This window comes from Myotis nattereri (assembly GCF_964212035.1).
Source record: "Myotis nattereri genome assembly, chromosome: 9".
NCBI classification, from domain to species: Eukaryota; Metazoa; Chordata; class Mammalia; order Chiroptera; family Vespertilionidae; genus Myotis; species Myotis nattereri.
The window spans coordinates 81,343,194-81,355,266 of NC_138084.1; the positions used below are offsets into that span (position 1 = coordinate 81,343,194).

Below are 12,073 nucleotides of genomic sequence, written 5' to 3' on the forward strand. Positions count from 1 at the left end.
TCATCCATGTTTCTAACTATCCCTCTCCCTTCCTCTCTGTAAAAAATCAATAAAATATATTTTTTAAAAAAAAAACAAAAAACAATGTACCTACCTAGTTTAAGTTTAAGTTTAAAAAATTTGGCTCGGAAGAAATGTCAGTCGTTGTCCTGTTGATATTTGGCTCCGGTGACTGATGAGCTTGCCGACCGCCGGCCTGGCCTGGAAGGTGGCTGTCGGTGGCGGGTGCTGGTCCTCGTTCCGGGGCTGGTCTCGGCAGGGCTCTGTGGGACTGACACAGCTTTAGCTTTGAACTGAAGTCCTCGCTGATAAATCTCACACTTGTGTTTTGGGTTGTTTTTGTGTGTGTGTGTGTGTGTGTTTTTCAGGCAAATGGCTGTTCTTCCTGAGGTTCAGACAACACAAAATCCAGCAAATGAACAAGAAAGCACAGGTATGTGGGTGGGTAACTGGTCCGAATCAGAATTTCACAGCCAAACGTGCTGTAAAAATCACCTACGTTACCTACTGGTTTTTCTAGATCTAAACCCTCCCTCCGCCCCCCCCTGCCCCCCCAAACAGTCACACAGAGTGAAGTGAGGGAACAAACTGTAGCCGAGCCTCACAGCATCTCTCCGTCCCGTGCTCGTCCACTACATATTCTGTGGCTGTCTGTAAAGGAAAGGACACAAGACTGAAACCTTTATGCTCCTGCTCGACTTGCTTTAGTAGCAGTATGGTGCACATAGCTAGTGTGCCCGGCCGGTGTGGCTCAGTGGATAGAGCGTCGGCCTGCAGACCAAAGGGGCCCGGGTTTGATCCCGATCAAGGGCACGTACCTCGGTTCCGGGCTCCTCCCCAGCCCGTGCCATGGTCGCGGCTCATGCAGGAAGCAACCAATCGATGTGATTCTTTCACATCAATATTTCTGTCTTTCCCTTTCTTTAAAATTAATGGAAAAATATCCTTGGGTGAGAATTAAAAAATAATAATAAAAATAAAAAGTAAATAAATAGCTTGTGATAACCTGACTTCATTCACCCCTGGTTGTCACTGAAGAAAGCCAGGAAGCATTCTTACTCTGTAAGCTAGCCAGATTCGGCTGTGCCACCAGATACGTCTCCAGAGCCCTCACGGTCTGTCCTGCTGATTGGTCAGTAAACAGCAGGTCATGTTGTTCCGATTGGGAGCTCTGGGGTCAGGCTTTGCCCGTTTCCATTAAAGGGCCTGTCTTCCCCAGAGGAGAACCCGGTGGGGAAGCTGCTTGGACACCAGCTTTGGGGTGTGGGAACACGGCTGCCTGGCTGATCCTCGAGAAGGTGGGTCGGTCTCTGTGTGGGAGGCCAGCAGGGGCCGACCGTGCAGCTCTGAGCCGCAGTTCAGGCGCGGCGTTGCCCTCTATTGGCTGCCTGAGCCTGGGCGCTCGGCCACGTAGCTCTCTCTGCCTCGTTCCCTCACCTACTCATCGGACTTCTGTGAGGCTGGTGAGTTACGGTCAAGGGACCGACCCTGAGAGAGTAGGAGGGTGCCTGGCACACACTGCTTCATACACATTAGCCGTGTTATTTTTTACTTTAACCTGCAGAGGGCGGTCACTTACTGAAAAACCATCAAATTGTCATACTGGAAGCTCTGCCACCAAGAGCATGCCTCTGTTCAAACCATTCTTTCTGGTTTTGCTGGTAGTCAGTCGTGTGTAGCTACGGCCTGAGTAGCGAGCTCACCTCCCTGAGACTCGGTTTGATTGCCTGCCTGGGATAATCCCTGTTCTGGATGCCGCTGGCTTCGCGAAGGCGTGCGTGGTCTGGGCTCCCGGGCCTGCCGCTGCAGCCGCTGATGCTCTGCGCTCTCCCTCGCAGACCCCAAGGCGGCGGAGGAGGAAGATGGAGGCTTCAGCTCGCCACTCATGCTCTGGCTGCAGCAGGAACAGAAGCGCAAGGAAAGCATCACTGAGAAGAAGCCCAAGAAAGGCCTGGTGTTTGAAATTTCCAGTGACGACGGCTTCCAGATCTGTGCGGAGAGCATTGAAGGCGAGTGGATTGCTCGGGCTGCCCGGCACAGGCCTGTCCGGCCTGAGCCGCACCGTCCGTGTGTGTGCCACCTGCAGGGCAGCGCTGTGCAGCTGTGCTGGGAGGTGGTGGGGGCTTTGCACGTGTGGTTTGTCCTTAGAAGTTAGTGTTCTTGAGAAACAGTCCGTGGTTTATGGGAAAAGTTAGGGATACAGATTATGTTTTGAACGTTACACACACCCTGCATAGCCCATGAGATCTCTGCTTGTCTCTCTCACTTTTCTCCTACCACTTCCTGTTTTGTTGTTTCTTCTTCTTTTTTTTAAATTGATTTCAGAGAGGAAGGGAGCTGGGGGAGAGAGAGAGAGAAGAAACATTGATGATGAGAGAAGAGAATCGTTGACCGGCTGCCTCCTGCATGCCCCCCCACTTGGGATTGAGCTCCCAACCCGGGCATGTGCCTTGACCAGAATCAAACCTGGGACCCTTTAGTCCCCAGGCCAATGCTCTATCCACTGAGCCAAGCCGGCCAGGCCTTCTGTACACCTTGAATGCTGTTCTCCCTCACCTCTATAAACGTTTGTTTACTTTTATGTCTTACTCAGCAGGCAGCTTCCCGTAAGGGCTTGAAGCTTATGTTCTTCCTAGAGACCTGATACACAAAATTCATGCGGGTGGCGGGGTGGGGATCAGCCTAGCCTGCACCCTCTTGCAATCCAGCCCTCTCACAATCCGGGACCCCTTGCTCCTAACCGTCCACCTGCTCACTCCTTGCCTGCTCGCTCCTTACTGCTTGGCTCGCCATTCCCTAGCGCTGCCCTGGGAGCAGGACAGGCTCCCGCCACCGCCGCTGCACTTACTGGCCGTGAGCCTGGCTTCTGGCTGAGCAGAGCTCCCGCTGTGGGAGTGCACTGACCACCAGGGGGTAGCTCCTGCGTTGAGCATCTGCCCCCTGGTGGCCAGTGCAGGTCATAGCGACCAGTTGTTCTGGTTGTGCCGTAACAGTCACTGGGCTTTCATATATAGAGATTTAACATTTTTGTGCCCCTAACATGTAGCTGTTCATTAGCTGTTGAAGGACTAGTGAATGTGCTGTAGGCAACAGGTACTAGAGGAGTTTCCGGGGGAAGAAAGGTCACTGTGGGTCAGCGAGAGTTATCAAAAAAAACATGAAAGCCCAAGCTGGTGTTGCTCAGTGGGTAGAGTGCTGGCCTGCAGACCAAAGGGTCCTGGGTTCGATTCCAGTTGAGGGCACGTACCTTGGTTGCAGGCTCCTCCTTGGCCCTTGTCCTGTTCAGGGCACTCACAGGAGGCAATCAATCAATAATCGATGTGTTTCTCTGACATTGATGTTTCTCTCTCTCTTTCCCTCTCTTATTTACTCTCCCTAAAGATCAATGGGAAAATATCCTCGAGTGAGGATTAACAACGAAAAAAGAAAGAAAGAAAGAAAAATGTTAAGAGAACTAGACTGAGTCTGAAATCCACATGGATTTCTCCCCACCACGCCACACTCACTTCTGTGACAGTGAGAGACGATGGGACCTCAGGGGCGAGCTGAGGGGGACTGTGCAGGTTTCCAGTTACAACTCGTCCTTGTAAGGCGCTGAGAGGTCACGGTGTCCCCACAGTCTCGGTTCAGCTGTTCACTGTTACTGCATCGGTCAGAGTGTAGGGAACAGAATTAACACCCGCACTTGGGTTTAGGGTCCAGGTGCCATCGTGGGGTGGCAGTGCTCTGGGGACTCGTCATTTCAGGCGGTCTGGATCCGCTCACTGCCTCTGTCCTTTCTCGAGAAAGAGACATTCCCTCTCAGCTTCTCACGCACTGAGCTGATTGAAACTACAGAACAAAACCTGCCGCCGCAGGGGCGTGCGCTTCCCGCCGCGGGATTCTGAGGGCAGTGCTGGCGCCGCGGGTGCGAGCCGCTGCTGGAACGCTGTCTTTCCTCACAGATGCCTGGAAGTCGCTGACAGACAAAGTCCAGGAAGCGCGATCCAATGCCCGGCTGAAGCAGCTGTCGTTTGCAGGTAACGGCGCGGGTGCTCGTTCTGCTCCTGTCTCAGAGTATGCTGGTAGCTGGGTCTACGTTACGGAGTTGATTCTAAAAACAAAACAAAAACCACAGCAACATTCTTTTTAAAAAAATGAATTTTTACAACTTTATTGAGATGGTATTCTTTTACTGTACGTTCACCCTTTAAAGCACACAGTTCGGTGGCTTTGAGTATGCTCACCAAGGAGCAGCCGTCCTGTCTGTGTCACGCCAGGACATTTCCATTATCGCCAAGAGCAACCTCGTGCCCATCGGCAGTCATTGCTCAGCTCCAGCCCCTGGCAACCACGAATCCACTTTCTGTGTCGGTGGGTTTGCTGTGTATTTCGTACGTGGGACAGGGCTAGGCTGTCCAGCTAGAGGGGTAACCAGTTCAGAACAACTGTTCAAATTTAATTATAGTTCATCCAGTGCCAAAAGAAGGAATCGTATAATATGTGGCCTTCTGGGGCTGGCTTCCTTAATACCGTGCTCTGCTGTAACGTGGCCTCAGCACTCCCATCTTTTTTTTTTATTAACAAATGAATTTTGGCAGAGCACACGTAACATTTACCGTCTTAACCATTCTGAAGTGTAGAATTCAGTGGTGGTGACTACGTTCTCAGTGTTGTACAGCCGTGGCCGCCTGTCACTCTTCAGTCTTCTCCTCGCCCTGGCCCCTGGCCACCACCATTGTGTTTTTGGCTTTCTGAGTTGGATTACTCTAAGCACCTTATGTAATCATACGGTTTGTGACTTGCTTATTTCACTTACCATAATGTCCTCAAAGTTCATCCATGTTGTAGTATATGTCAGGATTTACTTTTTAAGGTTGAATAATATTTTACTGTGTCCGTATTTTACATTTTGCTTATCCATTGGTCGTCAATGGACACTTGGCTTACTTAATATTAATCTCTTATTAGATACATGTTTGCAAATAGCTCTCATTCTGTGACTTTTTACTGCATGGATAGTGTCCTCCCATTTTTTGCAGATGGTGAGGGAGATATTTTGGGGCAAGAAAATAGGGTTCATGGGTCTGACTCTGACCAGCTGGCTGTCACTGCATGAACTATAATTAAATGCGTCCTTAGTTCTGAACTAGTTCTTGGTAATGTGTAACTCTACTGGAGGGTTTGGCTCAGTGTCCTCCTCAGACTGAATAGCCTGGCCCTTCCTTTCTCTAGTGGCACAAAGATTTCTCTGGCTTATCCATGTCTTGTGCTGCAATATGCAGTGTAGGAAACCCTGAGCTCTGGAGGCAGATAGAACTGAGTCCAAGCTCTATTTCTGCCCTGTTGCTATCGATATTATATTGTTTGCAGCTAACTAACTTCTCTGAGTCTGGATCTCCGTATCTATAAGGTCATAATATTAATCCAACTTTCGATCTTTGTTGTGAGGATTAATTAAAATAATGAACCTGCCCTAGCTGGTTTGGTTCAGCGGATAGAGCGTTGGCCTGCGGACTGAAGGGTCTCGGGTTCGATTCCAGTCAAGGGCACATGCCTGGGTTGTGGGCTCGATCCCCAGTAGGGGACGTGCTGGAGGCAGCTGATCAGTGATTCTCTCTCATCATTGATGTCTCTCTCTCTCTCTCTCTCTCTCTCTCTCTCTCTCCTCCCCCCTTCCTCTCTGAAATCAATAAAGGAATATTAAAAAAATATATAATGAGTCTTGCATTATTGGCAGCTCTTCATTTACATGTAGCTATGTATTTATGTATCCGAATATACCTAATGTGCCAGTGAAGAGCATTATCCTGACTGAAGGGATTTGGAACCGAATTCAGGGAAATTATTGAATATTAGCACTTTTTATAGCATCTTCTCTTTTTTTCAATCTTTATTATTGAAAGTATTTCCCCCATTGAGCCCTTATAGCCCAACCCACTCTCCAGGCCTTCACCACCATGTTGTCTGTGTCCATGGGTTACACAGACATGCATGCAAGTTCTATGGTTGATTACCTCCCACCCACCCACCCACTCTTCCCCGCCTTCCCTCTGAGATTCTACATTCTGTTCACTGGCTCTGGATATATTTTGTTGATTAGATTCCACATGTGAGTGAGATCAGTGACACTTGTCTTTCTCTGACTGACTTATGTCACTCAGCATGATACTCTCCAGGCCCCTCCATGCTGTCTCACAGGGTAAGAGATCCTTCTTTTTTGCTGCTGCATAGTATTCCATGGTGTAAATGTACCACAGCTTTTTACCCACTCATCTACTGATGGGCATTTAGATATTGTAAATTGTGCTGCTATGAACTCAGGGGTGCATACATTCTTTCTGTGTGGTGCTTCGGGTCTCTTAGGATATATTTCTGGAAGTGGGATCACAGGGTCAAATGGCAGTTCCATATTTAATTTTTAGAGGAAACTCCATACTGTTCTCCACAGTGGCTGCACCAGTCTGCCTTCCCACCAGCGGTGCAGGAGGGTTCGCTTTTCTCCGCATCCTCGCCAGCACTTGTCATTTGTTGATTTGTTGATGGTAGCCATTCTGACAGGTGTGAGATGGTACCTCATTATTGTTTCATTTGCATCTCTCTGATAATCAGTGACTTTGAGCTTTTTTTCATATGTCTCTTAGCCTTCTGTATGTCCACTTTGGAGAAATGTCTATTTGGGTCCTTTGCCATTTTTTAATTAGATTGTTTATCTTCCTTCTGTTAAGTTGTACGAGCTCCTTATATATTTTGGGTATTAACCCTTTACCAGATGTATCATTGCCAAATACGTTCTCCCATACAGTGGGCTCCCTTTTTGTTTTGGCGATTGTTTCTTTTGCTGTGTGGAAGCTTTTCATTTTGATGTGGTCCCATTTGTTTTTTTTCTCAGTTTCCTTTGCCCTAGATGTATCGGTAAACATATTGCTATGAGAGATGTCTGACATTTTGCTGCCTTTGGTTTCTCTTAGGATATCTATGGTTTCACGACTTGACTTACATTTAAGTCTTTTATCCATTTTGAGCTTATTCTTGTGTATCGTGTAAGTTGGTGGTCTCTAGTTCCAATTTTTTGCATGTATCTGCCCAATTTTCCCCACACCATTTATTGAAGAGACTGTCTTGACTCCATTGTATATTCTTGCCTCCTTTATCAAATATTAATTATAGTTTTCCGAGTACAAGTCTTTTACCGCCTTGGTTAAGTTTATTCCTAATTATCTTACTTTTTTTTGTTGCAATGGTAAATGGGATTATTTGTTTAGTGTCTCTTTATAAGAATTCATTATTGGTGTATTAAAAAAAAACACATCAATTTCTGGGTGTTGATTTTGTATCCTGCTACATTGCCAAATTCGTTTATTAAATCTAGTAGTTTTTTGGTGGAGTCTTTAGTGTTTTCTATTACAATATCATGTCATCTGCGAATAAGGACAGTTTTACTTCCTCCTTTCCAATTTGGATGCCTTTTATTTCTTCTTGTCTGATCGCTGTGGCTAGGATTTTCAGTTGAATAAGAGTGGTGAAAGCAGACAACCCTGTCTTGTTCCTGTTCTTAGGGGAAATGGTTTTCATTTTTTCCCATCGAGTATGATGTTGGCTGTAGGTTTGTCATCTATGGCCTTTATTATGTTGAAATATGATCACTGTATTCCGACTTTGCTGAGTTTTTATCAAAAATGGGTGTTGGACCCTAACTGGTTTGGCTCAGTGGATAGAGCATTGGCCTGCGGACTGAAGGGTCCCGGGTTCGATCCCGGCTAAGGGCATGTACCTTGGTTGCGGGCACATCCCCAGTAGGGGGCGTCAAGGAGGCAGCTGATGGATGTTTCTGTCTAATCGATGTTTCTAACTATCCCTCTCCCTTCCTCTCTGTGAAAAATCAGTAAAATACATTTCTTTAAAAAAATGGGTGTTGGATTTTGTCAAATCCTTTTCTGCATCTATTGATATGATCGTGTGATTTTTGTCTTTCAGTTTGTTTATGCAATGTATCACGTTTATTGATTTGTGAATACTGTACCAGATTTGCATCCCTGGAATGAATCCCACTTGGTCATGGTGTTTAATCTTTTTAATATATTGCTGGATCTAATTTGCTAATATTTTGTTAGGATTTTAGAGCTGTGTTCATCAGGGATATTGGCCTGTAATTCTCCTTCTTTGTAGTGACTTTATCTGGTTCTGGAATTAGGATAATGCTGGCCTCATAAAAAGAGCTTGGAAGTGTTCCTTCCTCTTGGAGTTTTTTGGAATAGTTTGAGGATGATAGGTGTTAGTTTTTCATTGAATGTTTGGTAAAACTCCCCTGTGAAACTTGTGTTTGCTGGGAGTTTTTTGGTTACTGCTTCTATTTCATCAGTTGTTATTGGCCTATTCAGGTTTTCTGATTCAGTTTTGGGAGACTCTATTTTTCTAGGAATTTGTCCATTTCATCCACATTGTCCAGCTTGTTGGCATATAGTTGTTCATAGTATTTTCTTAAAATTCTTTGTATTTCTGTGGTGTCAGTGGTTACTTCTCCGCTTTTGTTTCTAATCTTATTTATTTGGGTCCTTGTTTCTTATGAGTCTGACTAATGGCTCCTCAATCTTATCCTTTCAAAGAACCAGCTTGGTTTCATTGATATTTTTTGTATTTTTTTTTAGTCTGTCAGTTATTTCTGCTCTAATCTTTATTATTTCCTTCCTTCTACTTGGCTTTTCTTGTTCTCTTTCTGGTTCTTTAAGTTGTAGGGTTAGATAGTTTATTGTTAATTTTTCTTGTTTTTTGAAGTAGGCCTCTGTGCTATGAACTTCCCTCTCAGGACTGCTCTTGCTATGTCCAAGATTTTGGGTTGTTGTGAGTTCATTTTCATTTGTTTCAAGGAAGGTTTTTTATTTCTTTCTTGATCTCATTGGAAACCCATTCATTGTTTAATAACATGCTACTTAGCCTCCATGTGTTTGAATGTTTTGGGGTGTTTTTACTGTAGTTGAGTTCTAATTTGATTCCACTGTGATCTGAGAAGATGCTTGATATGATTTCAGTCTTCCTGAACTAGAGACTTGTTTTGTGTCCTAACATGTGGTCTGTCTTTGAGAATGACCCATGTGCACTTGAGAAGAATGTATATTCTGTAGCTTTGGGTGAAATGTTCAAAAATGTCACTTAACTCCATCCATCTGTATGTAATTAGGTGCTCCTCCATTGGGAACATATATATTTCCCAGCGTTATAACTTCTTGTTGGATTGATCCCTTCAGTACTGTGTATTGACCTTTGTTGTCTCTTATGATAGCCTTCATTTTGAAGTCTATTTTGTCAGGTATGAGTATTGGTACCCCAGCTTTTTTTTTCTTTTCCATTTGCATGGAACATGTTTTCCATCCCTTCACTCTCATTCTGTGTGAGTCTTTTGTTCTGAGATGGATCTCTTGTGTAGAGCATATAGTTGGGTCATGTTTTTATATCCATTCAGCTACCCTGTCTTATTATATATTTTTATTATTATTATTATTATCATTATTAATTTCAGAGAGGAAGGGAGAGAGAAATATCAAGAATGAGAGAGAATCATTGATCGCTCCTGCATACCCCCCACTGGGGATCGAGCCTGCAACCCAGGCATGTGCCCTTGCCTGGAATCGAACCTGGGACCCTTCAGCCCACAGGCCAACACTCTATCCACTGAGCCAAACTGGCTAGGGTAACCCTATGTCTTTTGATTGCAGCATTTTTTTAACTGAAATTCTTTATTGTTTAAAGTATTACACGAGTCTCCTTTTTCCCCCATTGACCTCTCCCCGGCTGCTCCCACCCCCAGCTCATGAACCACAGCCTCTGGGCTTGGGAACGTGAAGGCTGAGTTGTTAGCATGTACCCCAAGGACTTCTCGTTGCTGACAGTGCATGTGCTTTCGCATTAGCACACCATGGGCCCTGCAGGTCCCTCGGCCGGGAACGGCCTTCCGGTAGTCCTTGCAGACCTCAGCCTTCTGTGACCACTCTTCTCTATACTCACTGTCACCGTTATCCCTCAAGTTATAGAAACCCCACCTCCTGGATGGTTTAAATAGGAAGCTTATCTGCCATTTATGTTTCTGTCTCTCTCCCTCCCCCTTCCTCTCTGAGAGCAACAAAAACATATTTTTAAAAAGAAAGAAGGGGCCGAAACCGGTTTGGCTCAGTGGATAGAGCGTCGGCCTGCGGACTGAAGGGTCCCGGGTTCGATTCCGGTCAAGGGCATGTACCTGGGTTGCGGGCATATCCCCAGTGGGGGATGTGCAGGAGGCAGCTGATCGATGTTTCTCTCTCATCGATGTTTCTAACTCTCTATCTCTCTCCCTTCCTCTCTGTAAAAAATCAATAAAATATATTTAAAAAAAAAAAAAAACTTTAAAAAAAAAAAAAAGAAAGAAGAAAGAAGGGGAGCCTGGCTGGAGTACTGCCATCCACGGCTCAGATTCCGCCACGTCAGCTGCGTGGCCGGGGGTGGTGCTTACGTTCTGTGAGCCTCGGTTTGGTTCTCTGGAGATGAAGCTAGTGACTCTGGCCCCTGTGGTCACTAGGACCATAAAGTGAAGTCGTGCATATAGCATCTCTGTGTACACAGAGCCGAGATAAGAGTTTTCATTTGCTGTTTTCACTTTATCTGTCACGAATGTTGTCCATATTGATAGATCTGTATTCGCATAATTTTACTTAAAAATGTTTGACTGGCCCTGACTGGTTTGGCTCAGTGGATAGAGCGTTGGCCTGCAGACTGAAGGGTCCCAGGTTCGATTCCGGTCAAGGGCATGTACCTTGGTTGCGGGCACATTCCCAGTAGGGGGTGTGCGGGAGGCAGCTGATCGGTGTTTCTAACTCTATATCCCTCTCTCCCTTCCTCTCTGTGGAAAATCAATAAATTATTTTTAAAAAATGTTTGATTGATTTAGGGAGGGGATAGGAAAGGGAGAGAAACATTGATCAGCTGCCTCCTGCACACCCCCTACTGGGGATTGAGCCCCCCAGCTGGGCAGGCACCCTGACTGGGGATCGAGCCCGTGACCTCTCAGTGCATGGGACGGTGCTCAACCAACTGAGCCGCACTGGCCAGGGCTGTGTCCGCATCATTCGAGTGGCCATCTAATGGAACCCCTGGCTGGTCTTCAGCTCGCCCGTGAGCGGCCTCGCGGGTGCTCCCTGGCTGGGCCGGTGGCCGCCGCGCACACCTGCTCCGCTCCTCACCGTGCCTCTGCCCGCAGGTGTGAATGGCTTGCGGATGCTGGGGATTCTGCACGACGCGGTCGTGTTCCTGACCGAGCAGCTGTCAGGCGCCAAGCACTGTAGGAATTACAAGTTCCGTTTCCACAAACCGGAGGAGGCCAATGAGCCGCCCCTGAACCCTCACGGCTCAGCCCGGGCCGAGGTGCACCTGAGGCAAGTCCCGTCCTTTTCTGGAAGCAGTTTGGGGTCCGAGTTTATTACCTGATGATGTAATTATTTTCCCACATAACCGGGAGATGTTCAGTGTTTGCGTCTTCTATTGCTTCGATTGAGTTATTTCTCTAAATGTATTCTAATCCCTTGGCTCCAGGAAGTCGGCGTTTGACATGTTTAACTTCCTGGCTTCCAAGCACCGGCAGCCGCCTGAGTACAACCCCAACGACGAGGAGGAGGAGGAGGTGCAGCTGAAGTCGGCCCGGTGAGTCTGGGAGGGTGCGCGCTGGCAGACCCTGCCTCTCTCTGCTGGCTCCTCGCTGCGTGGCCGGACCAGACTCCCGGGAGCACCAGAGACTGAGGTCATGGGGTGAAGTGGCAGGAGCCGCTGCAGGGGCAGCGTGGTAGCGGAGAAAGGAAGTCACTCTCGGGTGTCCGTTTTCTTTTCTTCGGCCGTAGTGCATTCTGCCGGCTCTGGCTGCACACGGGAGTCACCCTGCTCAGAAAACACTATAGGTTTTAGCCCGAGCCCATTTGGCTCAGTGGCTGGAGCACCAGCCTGGAGACTGAAGGGTCTTGGGTTCGATTCCAGTCAAGGGCACATGCCTTGGTTGCAGGCTCCTCCCAGCCTGGGCCCTAGTCGGAGGGGAGAGGGGGTGTGCAGGAGGCAGCCAATCGATGTGTTTCTCACA

At 47.0% G+C, this 12,073-nt stretch overlaps 1 protein-coding gene across 1 annotated transcript in view; it reads left to right on the forward strand.

Annotated features, from left to right (window-relative positions):
* KMT2A (lysine methyltransferase 2A) overlaps positions 1–12,073 on the forward strand; it is a gene marked incomplete at its 5' end in the record, with an annotated part of 94,728 nt that overhangs the window by 76,655 nt on the left and 6,000 nt on the right. The window contains 5 exons of the mRNA XM_081098550.1: positions 369–433; positions 1,839–2,009; positions 3,945–4,019; positions 11,207–11,381; positions 11,539–11,646. Coding sequence (XP_080954676.1) covers positions 369–433; positions 1,839–2,009; positions 3,945–4,019; positions 11,207–11,381; positions 11,539–11,646 — 594 coding nt within the window. The remainder of the gene's footprint in view (positions 1–368; positions 434–1,838; positions 2,010–3,944; positions 4,020–11,206; positions 11,382–11,538; positions 11,647–12,073) is intronic.